The sequence below is a fragment of the Abramis brama genome (assembly GCF_963993115.1).
Source record: "Abramis brama genome assembly, chromosome: 23".
NCBI classification, from domain to species: Eukaryota; Metazoa; Chordata; class Actinopteri; order Cypriniformes; family Leuciscidae; genus Abramis; species Abramis brama.
The window spans coordinates 16,292,185-16,307,382 of record NC_139985.1 but is presented as its reverse complement, the minus strand read 5'-3'; the positions used below and the strand labels follow the sequence as shown (position 1 = coordinate 16,307,382).

The 15,198-nt window shown below is 39.3% G+C and overlaps 1 protein-coding gene across 1 annotated transcript; it reads left to right on the top strand.

Moving 5' to 3' along the window:
- Positions 1-1,980: 1,980 nt before the first annotated feature.
- kbtbd8 (kelch repeat and BTB (POZ) domain containing 8) lies at positions 1,981-12,550 on the top strand. Its single transcript, XM_084100741.1, has 4 exons — positions 1,981-2,036; positions 3,149-3,356; positions 7,184-8,301; positions 9,412-12,550. Exons 1-4 carry the CDS (start codon positions 2,021-2,023, stop codon positions 9,873-9,875), a joined length of 1,806 nt encoding a protein of 601 aa, XP_083956867.1. The 5' UTR covers positions 1,981-2,020; the 3' UTR covers positions 9,876-12,550.
- The last annotated feature ends 2,648 nt before the right edge of the window (positions 12,551-15,198 follow it).

Here is a 15,198-nt window from a genome sequence, read left to right as displayed (position 1 = left end):
TGACAAAAATGGATCTCTAGTCTGTGCTAGACTGACAGGAAGAAAAGAAAATGGTTTGAGCTGTGCCAAAACATGTGCTTTTATCCTCTGGCCTGAGATAAGGGCTCACAGGGCCAAGAATCAGAAAGTACATCTAATATATTCCAACTCCATTGTCTTACGTGAAACAAATATGAACAATGTGTATTATTTTGAAAAAATTATTCATATGCAGGAAGGCAGAAACCACTACTGAATTTGGGAAATAAATTACCTTGAAGAATTACATTGTGTGAGACATCATCTATATAAAATACAAAGGTCTGTATAATTGAAGATGAACCTTGAAACAATTCTAATGTTTCCTTGAGCTGACTGACAACAGCATGGCAATTCATCTAGAGAGGGAGAGTTTGAAATTTATGGATTTAGTATTTAGGTTGGCATGAAATGAAAAGTCTCCCCATCTGTTTTCTAATTGCATAGATGTCTAAATGCCTAAATGATTTCTAAATGTCATAAACTCAATATTCTGGTAAAAAGACTGACTTTTCCAATGATTTAATCCATTAAGTAAATCTCTCACAACCTGTAAAGAAAGTTTTTGGGTCACTTTTCACCACAAAATAAGAAAAAAGTTATTCTATAAAATTATTTTCAGTTCATTTGGATCTCATAATTGTATATGATTAAATAAATAAATGTTTTTATTTATACATTAAAAGTTTGTATACATTGTGATACATTTTATAAAAGTTTGTATATGTTGTAAATTGTTGTATTTATGCTGATTGTAAAAATTGTAATACAGTCATTTTATTATTCATTGATTATAATGGAGTTAAAAAAAAAAAAAAAAAAAAAAAGTAAAATGCATTAAAATGGGAATTTGGGTGAAAAGTGCTTATTTACTATAAAAATCTTATCAGTGCTAAAAGCAGGCTGGAACTTTAAACAAATAAAAATTCTGTGAGGGAACTGCAAGGACGTTCATGGGTTGATTAAAACAGCAAATAAATAATTAAATCATAAAATGTAAAATTAAAATAAATAAATAATAATAATAATAATAAACACTTATTATATAAAATATTATTTTATTTGTTTACCTGCATGTGACCATTAGCCAACATCAGTGAACAGTGAACATGCAAATGTGTTATTAAATTACTTACATTTTTTACTTAAAATCACAGGGGGTAGTACATATTTTAGGTCAAAGGCTTACAAAAAAAGGGTGGGACTCCCTAGGTTACACTAAAAACACATTGTAGCATTATCCAAACTTGTCCCGGTCTGAAGCTACTAAAAAGTGTGGCTCTGGCATGACAGCTACAGAAATCCATGTAATTGAATAATATATTACAGTTTCTGTTACTCACACATAATTCTTTCAGGCTGGTCTGGAATCAGGTTCCTCCAGTACCATTGATTAGTCCTAAAATTTCTTTACTCTCATGGAGTTTTTTCTGCCCACTGTGGCATTGTTCTTGCTCACTGGGGGTCTGGGCTTCCAATTATGTAAAGCTGCTTTGCACCGGTTACTATTGTTAATAGTACTTTACAAATAAATCTTAAGTGAAAAGAAAAGAAAAGAAAAGAAAAGAAAAGAAAAGAAAAGAAAAGAAAAGAAAGAGGGGGAGCTGCTGGGTTGGTTTTGTTTACCAGGCTACATTTAAGCTTTAGTTGTGGAAGTTGTAGTGCTTGTAATGGCATAAATGTCAATTCAATTTAAACGGGAACAGAAGACAAATGTGACGAAGAAAAGTGAGGAAGAAAGATAAGATAAAATAGATGTGTCACCAGTTATTATTCAGGGCCGTAACCACCATAAACACGAGGGGCATATAAATATCAGTTAAAAACAAGCACAGACGTTCCTAATGGAATACACTCCCCTGATATTGCTTTAACAGACGGCCTCGAAAAAGCCCATTGGCTGTCATGGACGCTCGGGCGACGCTGATTGGCTGCTGCCTGTTTCCGGGGCTCCGTGCCATTAGTGACGTCTTCCCAGTCGCTGTGAGACAGATTGGGGAGAATGGCTGCCAGTGGAGGTTAGATCTTCTCTTCAAAATCCAAACTTATGTCCAAAAGTTTTCTAACTTGTATACGCGTAATTTATCTGTGATATTATTTTTTTTTGATGGAATGTGATAGAGTTGGACGGTTTGATCAAATATACGGCGAACTCCGGTGGTTGTTTGGATATAGGCAGAAAAGTACGGATAGGTAGCAGCTAGCGAGACTAGCTCAGCGAGAGACTGTAAACACTCGCTCAATGCTCGCTGGTTTACGATACCATTCATTCAACTACGTTAACCTTCGTTTAACTGTGTACTTTCATGACAACAATGCGTTGTCACGGTATATTTCGTGCTATGAAGCGGCTTTAGCCTGGACTTGAATGGCTCAAGACCGGACTAGCCTGATGTTGTGCTAACCGGTAAAACAGCACCTGGATTAGCACAGCTAATAAGTTAAGCATCGAAACTCGCTTACTCGTAGTAACCAAACAAATGTATTTGATCAGATTAGCAGGAGAGTATTAAATGTCTGAGCATGTCAAAAGCAATACTAGTTGTTTAGACCATATGGCTTATTTTTCCGGATCTAGTTGCACACACATAAGGGCTGTGGTTGGTTAGTTGGTTTATGGGAAACATGTTTTGTCTGTTATTTTTGTCACTATGAATAGCCCTGAAACAACATTAGCAAGTAAGCTTGGATGTCGTTGACTTTTTGCACAGAGGATGTGGGTTGAGAACATCTGTTGAATGAGCTCTTTACTCAAGTCTTTGTTTTGTCAAGTTGTTGTTTAGCAGGATTTTCATTGAAACCCAATGTTTTTTGACTCCGCCTTTAGTTCTAACGAAAATCAAGGGCTAGTTAATCGTAAAAACGCTCATTTCCCATGGCATATTACATGTCAGTTTAAAGATTCGAAGTAGGGCTGTAAAATCGATTAATCGTATCTAACACAAAAGTCTGTTTACATAATATGTGTGCATATTATTATATTTATATATAATATATATTTCTGTGTGTAAACTGTATATCGCATTTAGACATACTGTAAGAAATTAGAATGTAAAACTGTCACTGTAAAAGAATCCTACTTGTAATTAAAATGTCATCATGTGAACTGTCAAACGCTTTTGTCTTGTAGACATAGGAAAGCTGTTACAAGTACAGAATGGGACTCCAGCAAGCACAAGTTACAACGGGGTAGATGCCCTACATGCCTGTAATATCCTCCAGCAGCTTAAAGCCTTGTACGACGAAGCTCAGTTGACTGACATTGTCGTGGAAGTGGACCATGGGAAGACATTTTCTTGTCACAGAAATGTCCTCGCTGCCATCAGCCCTTACTTCAGGTAGCACCTGCACAGACCCCACCTCTAAACTTTAAGTATCAACCGTTTTTGTAACATTTGTTGAGAAATTGCAAAATATAGCCTAGATTGAAACACAGACCCTTCATTCATTGCAGATATGATGTATAAAGATTTAGTCATTAAATTATTTATTATTCACGGATATGAAAGTTTTAAACTGATTGATTAGACAGTCATTCATTTTGGCTGATAGCAATACTTATCAGTCGGCATGATACGTAAGTTGTGATTGTCTTTTCTCCCCTAATGTGACGTACATCTAAGTGAAACTGCTTCTCGAACAAGAAAAATGTAGGACGGGAATTTTTGTCCATCAGGAATTGATTGTATCATTGGATCGTTGTGGTTTGGTATAGAGCTGGTAAGTCCCGCCCATCCGTAAAACCCCACTGGACCTCTAGATTGAAAAATCGTGAATGTGAGAAAATAATTATTTTCTGGTCCCGTTTGAATTGTGCCATGAATGTGAACATATGTTGTCTGTGAATTTTTTATATAATTTTTCATGTTACGAGTTTGACAGTATATTGTACGATTCTTTGGCTAGCAGTTGTGGAAAAGACATAACGAGAAAGACTACATGTCGCCTATGTGACGTCACCCCATAACACATTTTCCCTGCACTTGTCAAATCACGGTGCTAATGCTGCGATAATCTATGGAGACAGATCGAGATGCCTGTGTGTTTTGTACCCAAATGTCACCATTCAAACCAAATGGGCTGTTCTTTCTTCAGATTCACGTCTGATGTAAAAACTAGGAATCGCTGGATAAAACGGATGTTGTAGTCCACAAAGTGCTCTCACACAAAGTCTAACCATATCAAACGTCTACACGCTAAATTGTAGCATTCTTCACACGAAAAATTATATTAAAAATTCACAGACAACATATGTTCACATTCATGGCAAAATTCAAACGGGACCAGAAAATAATTATTTTCTCACAGTCACTTGCATTGACGATTTTTCAATCTAGAGGTCCAGTGGGGTTAGCGGAAGGGGCGGGACTTACCAGCTCTATTGCTGTGATCTCATGTGAGTGACAGTTTGTCTCGCCCTCATGCCTGTAAACATCATCAGTGTTGAGAAGAGATTTCACTGCTAAGACTAAAAATTACAAGGGCACATTTATAAAAAAAAAAAAAGGATGGTTACAGAAAAATAATTTATATAAAAAAAAAATGCAATATGCCATAAATAAGAATTGTCCTTTTTGATTTCATGGTGACTTTAATTACAAAAGAAAACGTTTCCTGGTTCAATACAATATGAGCTCTATTGGCAGCATTTGTCCCTCAGTTTATATATAAAAAAATCATGTTTACAGTAAAGATGCTTACAGTGTAAGTGCACAGGGACAGGCAATTGACATTAAAATATCTACTGAATATTGCTGCAAGACATTGTTGGCATGAGACTAATGTGATAAAATCATTCAAGACATTGTTTTAAAGGTTCAGCAAGTGATTTCTGAGAGACACTTTTGATATGTAAAATCAACCCAAACAAACAGCCCTCCCTTCATTGCACAAACTGCACAAACCCGCAATACATGCGAAAAATAAAGCGAAAATGATAAATGAATGAGGAATGAAGGAAGAACAAAAAATTTACATACAGTACACAAGAATTTATACTGTATGTACAAGCAAGAGTTTGTTGTTGGTTGCCAGCAGCTCCAGACAAGCAATGACACTCAAAACTGTCCTGTTACTATAGATAACATTTCAATAACTGCATATCTTGGTTCTGTGAAACCACAAAACCAATGTTACTCGCGCATGGAGCAGAAAAAAAACGCAACCTCAGCATCTGTTTTCAGGCCTTCCTGCTTGGGTTTATTAATGCAGATTGTCTATCGTTCTTACTACTTTGAGTAAATATAAAGGATGGAGCAAAATTTGTTTTGCAAACTTTAATCAGTCATAAACTTTAGTGCTCGGCTAATGTATGCACTGTTATTGATACAGTTAATACAGTTCTCGCATATGCACCACTATAAATTAGAAATATATACATCGGTTTGTTGATGGATATACATTTGTTATGCTGATGGTGAGGAATTATAGTTGCAACATCTCATAATGTACCTCAAAATAAGTAGCGTATCACTGAGAAACTTCCTGCCCAAGCCGTCCTTGCGATGGAAGTCCGGGTTGAATAACTAGTTCTTCCAGTGTTTCATCATCGGACTCGCACTCGGATTGATATGGTAAAATCGACGCCATTGTTACTGTCTTTGCAGTAGGCTCTCAGAAAGGAGGGATTTAGAGAGACTGATTCATCTGACGAGTCGTTTGAGAATCATTGAAAAATGTTGTGATGTGCAATGTATTCTATAGCCGCTTTCCGACCGGAGGAACCTTTTAGAACTATTGGCTAAAGTACCCGGATGTCGGCGTGTTCGCACCGCAGGAACTAGGAACGATTTTAGTTCTAGGAACTCCATTTGGAGGAACTAATTTAGGCCCTACTTTAGAGTAGGGTCTAAACCAGCACTATAGGAACTACCCGTGACGTTAGTGTATGCTGATTGACTGAACGCACGCGGAACACCAGCACCCGCCATTTTTAAAACAGCTAGAATGTAAACACATAGATTATAGCCTATATATTTACTCCATAAACTAACTATACAAACATGGAAAACAGTGATAGATGGGTCTCTAAACCTTTATGCTGAAGAGAAAATCCAACGCAACTTTGAGGGGACCAAGCCAAACATGATTATGTTTATCTGCCCAGCTAGCAACACTGGACATCAACCACACGGCATAGGCTAATAACCTTTTTTTCATATACTGTCTACTTTCTATAACAGTTCTATCTAATAACATATTAAACAGTACTGTTAGACAGATCGCTTACTAATAAACACAGAGAATGCGAGCATTGTTTGCTCTGGCGTTCTCAGCGCTGTCAAAATAAAGGTCCGTCGCGCCGTCAAAATAAGTCACCGTGCTTGCGTCACTCCCTTACCCCTCCTACCAGTTCCTATGGCCACTTGGCCAGTGCGAACGCAAACAGCAAAACTGAGTTTGGGGGAGAGTAGTTCTTAGAACTGTTTAGAAGTGGACAGTTCCTAGAACTAAGTTCCTGTAACTACTTGGTCGGAAAGCGGCTATTGAGACAATTAAAGTGTTTTTTGACAACAGTAGGAGACAAGCAAAATTAGGAGCCTTTAAAATAGCATAATAGGGGCACTTTTATGTCTCTCAGTAGTAGGGTTAGGTATCTTTTGAATTTTAGCGATTCCAATTTTGCGTATTGATTCCGATTCTTATCTTTAAAAACAAAAAAACAAATTTGGATATCATTCACATTTATTCTAAGTCTTTTTGACATTTTGTTGCAGCTGAATACCATTAACATAAATCAGCAGGCTAGAGGACACTTGCACAAGGAACTTTTGCCTATGGTTTTAACAAAAATACCATAGCAAAAACAACTAGCCTAACTAACTAACTATGCTTACATGTCAAGCATTATTAAAGACAAGTAAACACTTAAATGAGAACAAATAAACAAATTAGCAACAATAGCACAAATTAATACAACCGAACAAAGATACAAATTAAATAAACAGAGTTTTAATATTTTCAGGTAGGTCTTGTTCCTTAATATAGTAAACTGTAATCAAATTTAAAATAACTTGCAGGATTATTAGGCTGCTGTCATTTTAATATAGAATTCACGGATCCAATATACTGTTACACCTGCATTTTCTTTATCAACTGTTTAGAATGATGCATAACTCCTGCTTTGTGGTGTTCACATTGTAATGGTGTTTTGTTTTATTTTCAGATCCATGTTCACAAGTGGCCTTACAGAGAGCAGTCAGAGGGAGGTGCGGATTGTTGGCGTGGAGTCAGAGTCCATGCATTTGGTTCTGGACTATGCTTACACCTCACGGGTCACTCTCACCGAGTCTAACGTGCAGGCCCTGTTTACCGCCGCCAGCATCTTCCAGATCCCAGCCCTCCAAGACCAATGTGCCCAGTTTATGATCAGCCGTTTAGACCCTCAGAACTGCATTGGGGTCTTCATGTTCGCAGATGCCTATGGCCACCAAGAGTTGCGTGAGCGTTCACAGGATTACATCCGCAAGAAGTTTCTGTGTGTGATGGGAGAGCAGGAGTTCCTTCATCTGACCAAAGAACAGCTGGTCAGCATTCTCAACAGTGACGATTTGAACGTGGAAAAAGAGGAGCACGTGTACGAAAGCATTGTGCACTGGTTGGAGTACGACGGTCCACGGCGGGAGGTAGATTTACCCGAGGTTTTTGCCAAATGCATCCGCTTGCCCCTGCTGGACGAGGCCTTTCTGAGCCGTATACCCCCAGCCTTCGCCCTGGCCTTGTCCAGGGATTCCTCGGATAAGGGTTGGCTCAACGGCACCAACGGCTGTCCACAGCGGCTGGGTATGACTGCATCCGAGATGGTCATCTGCTTCGATGCAGCTCACAAGCACTCAGGGAAGAAGCAGACCGTGCCTTGCCTGGACATTGCTGCCGGGAAGGTGTACAAGCTGTGCAAGCCGCCCAATGACCTCAGAGAGGTCGGCATTTTGGTCTCATCAGAGAATGACATCTTCATTGCTGGAGGCTATCGGCCGAGCAACAGCGAGGTGTGCATCGACCACCGCGCAGAGAGTGACTTCTGGCAGTACGAACATGCTGGCAACAGGTGGCTCCCACGGTCGCCCATGCTCCGGGCACGCATCGGCTGCAGGCTGGTGCACTGTTGCGGGAAACTCTACGCTCTGGGTGGTCGAGTGTACGAAGGGGATGGACGAAATGCTTTGAAATCCGTGGAGTGCTATGATACCAGAGACAACTGCTGGACGGCGGTCAGTCCCATGCCGGTGGCCATGGAGTTCCACAGCACAGTGGAGTATAAGGACCGCATCTATGTGCTGCAAGGTGAGTGGGGTTATTGCAGAGTCGCCTGAAATCAGGGTCATCAAAGTGTACAAACACATATATCCTTGTAATTCATTGGCCTGTCATGTCTTCTAGCTCTGCTTAGATGATAAGGTCAGATGGGTTAACCTCTCTCAGCAAAATCAGCAATAACTGAGAGCATAAAAGAGCTAGAGTAGCTCTTAATCTTTAGGGATGCACCAACGTTTCAGCCCCTGAAAAAAAGTGCCATTGGAAGTTATTGGTCAAAATAAAAAAATACTTATTTAGAAAGAAACATGTGAAGGGCAACTGATATTTTGCTGGAAAGAGCCATGTTTTTAGTTGATTTAGCGTCATGCTTCAGTCGCTATCCAGTTTTGATATTGTAATGCTTTACAATTTGATTGAATCATTTGTGGTTAAAATATGTTTATAGTCTATATTACACACTAAAACATGCATAAATACAAATTTACACTTTTCTCGGTTTAAAAAAATATTGGTAGCACTATTTTAGTGTCCTTGTGACATGTATCACATGTACTTACTGTAGTGTACTTTTTTCAGTTAAGTAGTTTCTTTTTAACACTGTAAAAGTGCCGACTTCGGTACCAAGTCGGTTCTGAAATTTAAAAAAAGTGCTGTTGAGCAGACTCGTAAACACCTTTGATTGCCCATTGTACTCGCGCGCTCATCGGACATGTCTGATTGGCTACAGTGATCAGCGCTTCAAAAACATGTTGTAAATATACATCAATGACGCTCTTCACCAAGCACTTGCACAGATACAGACGGGAGCAGAAAGCTTGTGCTTTCAAACGCTCCCGTTTTTTAAAACGCTTTCAAACACTTCCGTGTGCTCTGAAACGCTCTAGTGCGTTGATCATTGTAGCCAATCACAGACATATCCGATGCACGTGAACACAATGGCCAATCAGAGGTGTGTTTACGATTCCGCCCAAAGCGTCACAATTCAAAAATTTCAGTTCCGACTTGCTACCGAAGTCGGTACTTTTGACAACTCTGCTATACAATATAAAATACTAATTTGTGATGTTATTTACATATTTAGCAATATTGGCAACCAGTTTGGATATTGATCATTCTTTTATTATGACTCTTTCTCAGGAGAGTACTTCTTCTGTTTTGACCCTCGCAAAGACTACTGGGGGCATTTACCGTCCATGAGCGTTCCCCGTGCTCAAGGCTTGGCCGCCCTGCATAAAAACTGCATCTACTACATAGCAGGCATCTGCAGGAACCACCAGCGCACATTCACCGTCGAGGTGTACGACATCGAGCAGAACACCTGGTGCCGTAAAAGAGACCTCCCCTTCGAGCAGGCGACCAGCCCCTACATCAAAGTGCTTCTGCTTCAGGGCCGATTGAATCTGTTCGTTCGAGCCACGCAAGTCATGGTAGAAGAACACGTGTTCCGCACCAGCCGCAAGAACTCTCTCTACCAGTACGACGATGAAGCCGACCATTGGACAAAGGTTTACGAGACGCCGGACCGCCTCTGGGACCTCGGCCGACATTTTGAGTGTGTGGTAGCCAAACTATACCCTCAGTGTCTTCAAAAAGTGCTGTGAGTGGCGAGAAGGGGGAGATCATGACACAACGGGCTGTTTGAGACAGCTGATCAATATTTTTGGAGGAGGGGGATGGTGGTACTGCTCAATACATGGTGCTGTCTGTGTCCCCAACACCAGAACTGCAGGGGAAGTCTTAAAGCGTTAAAGGTTTCAATCAATAAACTTGAGGGTGCTTTTTCGAAAAAGTAAAAAAAAAAAAAATCAACAACAGTGTTTTACGTTTGACTATTGTGCACAAAGCACCCCCTCAATTGCTTGTTTTACAGTTAGAAGAGTGAATCATAAGTGCAATTATCTTTTTTTTTGATTTTTTTTTTTTACGGATGCTCAGTCATTTATGCTCCATTGTTTCTTCAAAGTTTTTGTTGCTGTTTGGCTTGGGTTGTTGGCATGCATTGTTGGCGTACATGAGCAGTTGATGTCCTTAAGGACAAGCAGTATGTCAACAGCTGACTAAAAAAATAGAATAATAGGTGAAAAAAATAAATATTTATAGCTATAAATATTCATACGGGTATGATGAGCGATTTTGCTCACTGTTAGTGTGAATACTGTTTTTTTTATTTTTTTTATTGTCTTCTCTTTCAGTTTTTCAGATGTATAAGTTGACCCATGCCACCTACAAAGAGACTTTCTGTGGTTTGCTTGAGAACTTAGAGAAGTTTGATTATTAATGGATGTTATTTTGTTTGCCAGGATGTGGTTGTATTGTTTTTTTTTATCTTAAATTTTTGTTTTTCCTTTGTCAACCCATGTTCTATAACATCACAGCAGTTTTTAATTTTCATTTGGCCGTTGAGCCCAGCTCCCACGTCGAAATCTATATCTTTGCAATTTCACATCACCAGCCAGATCTTTAGTGAGGTTACAAGATTATTCTCAGTCTCCATATTGGAGAAAAAAAAAAAAAAAGAAGGATACCAGCATTGTGTTGCTGAAATCAAAAGTGGGCAATTTGTTGACAGCCAATCAAACAACAAGAACAGCTCAGATCAGGAGAGAACATCGAGCGGGTTGGAGAAGAGGTGGCCAAAATGTGGATGCTTACATTCCACTGTCATTTATCGAGTCCTTGTATCTGAAACCTACAGGTGCAGTTTGAATATAAATGCCTCCAAAATGCCAAAACGTGTTCAAGGAGTCCTAGCCTGCACCCCATGGCAGCAATAACAGGTGTTCTGTCATTGTTTCTCAGATAAAGTGCATTAGAAACTTAAGCAATGAATAATTCCAGGAAAAATGGCCTTTGTTGGTTAACGTTCAGTGAGATGTGTTGCTATCCAGGGATGTTACAGTGCCTGTTCATTTGAAAAGCCCAGGCATCATTGATGGTGTGAGCAAAGCCTATATGAAGTCTTACAGTACACTTTGCGTTTGACTTTAGAAAAGGTCTGTTTTGCAAATGAATCCAGTCCTCCTATATATATATATATATAGCATTCATGTACTCACACATGCCCTGTAAATGAACACTTTCATTTTTTTCCTTTCCATCCCCTTATCTTCCAGTCGCAAACTATGGAGAAGAATAATTGTTTTTGGTGCTGCTTTTTTGACAATCTTGTACAGAATATACAGTGATTTTACAGCCATTTGTCGTTGCTTGACGCTTCCAAAAGTTGTCAGTCTTCTAAGTTATTGTCTCTCGACATCTGTTTGTTTTTTTCCGGCCTCATGTTTATTTCGTCATGCAGGTTCCTGATTTTGCACTACATTATTTCCTCCCTTGAAAGCGTCTCAGAATATTGAGCTCTGTTTTCAGACACGGAGTCTGAGGACGTGGTAAGCGGCGTCTTTAAATAGGACAGCTGATGCGCTCTCATGTCGGGCTCTTTGGAGCCTGCGAGGCCGAGCCTCATCTGGGGTTTTGGTGAAGGGAGAGGGATGAGAAATGACATTGGCTTTGGTGCAGTTGGCCGCACGTTTCACATACGCTCAGTAGCACGGGAACCAGAAATGGACACTTCTCAGGATTATTGTTGATACACAGTACTGTATTTAAATGGTTTGTTGTATGTGTAATATACTGTACCATATGTTTGCTGTACTTGCACAGTTTTTGTAAACAGGATTTTTTTGTCCTTTATTTCTAACTTGAAAAGTAGATTTTTTTTGGTTTGTCTGTTTTTCCTCTTTTCTGATGGGTGTGTTTTGCTTTTTTTTTTTTTTCTATTTTAATATTTACTCTCTTAGGTTTGTTAGAGTTTATGATTTTGCTCTGTTAAATTGTGAATCACTAAACACAGGACATTAACACAAGCATTTTTTTTTTTTTTTTTTACAGAGTGTTCTCTTTTGTTTCTTTGTGATTGCACCAGTCTTAAAGAACACAAAGCATTACAGAAAATAAGTTATGGCAGTGCTACTTTCCAAAACACCAGTCTGTCAGATGTTAAATAAAAGCTTTGAAAGAATTATAAATTATTCTTTTGTGTAGTTGGTTGCTGCAGGTGTGAATGCTCTACAGCCACTTTTTTTCTCAGCTTGCGGTTAATTTATCCACAGAAGTTAAAACAGTGTTTTATTTTCCTTTTGCATTTCTGCTTTGCATTTTATTTTTTATGTCTTTGGTTTGCTTGTATGTATGGTGTGAGTTTAGTAAACATTCATTGATCTCTACTGTGAAATTCACCTTGCACATGATTTGAAAAATAAAACAATAAAAAAGTAAATTGTGTTATGTTTTTATGAGTGAATAATTGGTAGTTGACGACTTCCCTGTTAATGTAATTCATTAGGTGCAATATTATATTGTGCCCTTTAAAATGTTTTGTTCATATTTAGAAAGAAGATGAATGTACAGACAAGGAGGACATTTTACCATCTATATTTGTAGTGATCTGTGTTTAATATAAAATCACAAAAGGAAGAAAATACAAACCCAACCACAGATTTCATTCAATGTTCTTTTCAGTTCTTTGCACCTATCACGGCTTCTCTGTCTATGAAGTGGTAATGTCCCATAAATCATCCTGAGCTTACCATTATATCTATCCTGACTTGAGTTTCTGCTTTTATCTAACTTGGCTTCACTAATGAATTTTCAAAACCCTTGACCATCTACTTTAAAGAGTTTCAGATGGCCGTGCTTGTCCTCCCTCATGCTTCCTGTTTTTTTATGTGAGGGTTTGCTCTATTTAATTATTCAACGGAAAGGTTTTTATAATCAAACTGGGATGAGAATTGAATATTCATTTGCTCCAAAATTGTGACAATTGAGAAAATGAACTTGCCATCTTATCTAACAGATTTTTTGCTCTCAAATTTGGGCAAATCTTAAAGATTCTGGCAGTACTTGGTGTTTAGCATTCGTTTTAAAGAGGAACTATAATGCTTTTTTACATTTTCAACTTTCTTTAGTTTGTAATGTTGCTGATTGAGCATGATAAAGGTCTGCAAATTTACAAAGCACAGAGTCCAGATAGCATTCATATCCGGGCCTCAACTGGGCCAACTATGGCACATATGGCTCAGTTCTGGCAACGGCAAAGGTCATATGGGCCGTATCTGGCCCACACACATCAAGCCAGTTTAAGTGCGAGTTGTGTCTTGCTGTGTGGCCCATGTGAACTTTGCCGCTGCCAGAACTGAGCCATATGTTCCATAGTTGGCCCAGATGAGGTCCGGATATGAGTGGTATTGCTAGCCACACTAAGGTTGAGCCATCGCCATCATTCCATACAGTATGTGGGCCAGAAGAATGTGGTTTCAGAAACTGAAGCGAGCTCCGCAGCGGACTTCTACCGGACAGTCAAAACGGTGTTACATCACAAAAGTGCAGACTCGTAGGAAGACCGCGAGGCTGCCATTTGGGACAGGGCCTTAGTAATATGTTGAAACTTGTGGTTTTGGTAAGGGATGAGAGTTTTCCTAAGCATGCTCAAAGCATTTGATCAATCACAACAGTCCAGTCCAGACCAATCAGAGCATATTGTGATTTTTAGAAGGAGCTAGAGGGAAACTAAACAGAGCATTACTGACAGACTGGGAAGAGAGGTGCTGCAACAATAAGGTGTTTTTTGAACATTCAAGGATGAAAACCTATTCTAGTAGACCCCCAAAACAAAATCAAGACTTTGTAAAAGGACATAAGATAGAGTCTTAAAGACACGGAGCCTCATTTATAAAATGTTGCCTAGAAACCGTCCTACACTTCCCAGACAGCAACATAGTGTCGGCCCAGATCCGACCCACATCTGGGCTGTGTGGAATCCACGTGTACTAGATGTGGGCCGGATCTGGGCCGACACTTTGTTGCTGTCTGCGATCATTTCTCAAATCTGCATACAGGTAAGTGTGTTTTAGAGAATGGAAAAACAAAATGTGCGTATGCCTCTCCAGATGTGAAATTAATAAATCGCAAATGATTTTGAAATTGTTTGCAGCTGAATGGTTTCAGATCTCTGCCTTGTAAATGCCGCCTAATTAATTTTTTTAACATAGAGCACCAGACAGCGTCCAAATCCTTTCCTTGAAAATGATCAGTTCTTAAAGACACCCAGACAGCAACATTGCATCGGCCCAGATCCGGCCCACATCTGGTACGTTTGGAATCCACATGTCCCAGATGTGGGCCGGATCTGGGCCGACACTATGTTATTCTCTGGGATGATAGCAAATGACAAACATATTACATATAAAATATACCACATGAACAGGTTTCTAAGTGTCTATTATGGCAGCAGCACACAGGAAGAACATATAAAAAAGACAGAGAGAGAGAGAAGGGAGAAAATGAGTACGAGACCCAGCGGTCCCATGTGTAATAGCAAAGGCAGAGGGCTTCATCATACTGCCCTTGGCTTCACTTTCCCCAATGTCACCCTATATGCAGTGGAAGAAAGACAGCAGGAATACATCAGACACGCTTCCATTGCTTCTCTTCCACACACACAAAACAAATGCTCCCAGCTGGAGCTCCATCATAAGCTCACCTGAGCAGCTTTGACTTTGGCAGTCGGGCTGTTGAAAATGTAATGGAAGAGAGACCTCTGATACCAGAGGAGAGCCCACTTCACTGAATCGAGGTACATGCAAAGCTGTTATTTCTTTTGTTTAGAAAGCAATGACGTAAAAACAAAAATCCATTATGATGGAGACAATCAGAATGCAAGAATAGCCTGAATGCCTGCAGCTCACGTGAAATGAAAGACTTTTTTTATGCTTTCATTTTCATCCATGTTTTTTCCTTTGAGCCGTTACTGTAAGGATTCCTGTCTGGTGCTTATTCATGAGGATGTGAGGCGTCCTACGTAATTTATAGCCAAACCCAATCACAAAAGCTTTTCAAGGTTGTAAGCATTCGCAATGAATGATAATC

Coding starts and splice junctions, on each gene's coding strand:
- kbtbd8 (XM_084100741.1), top strand. Junction 3,357..7,183: donor GCCATCAGCCCTTACTTCAG/GTAGCACCTGCA, acceptor TTTTATTTTCAG/ATCCATGTTCACAAGTGGCC. Junction 8,302..9,411: donor CCGCATCTATGTGCTGCAAG/GTGAGTGGGGTT, acceptor ACTCTTTCTCAG/GAGAGTACTTCTTCTGTTTT.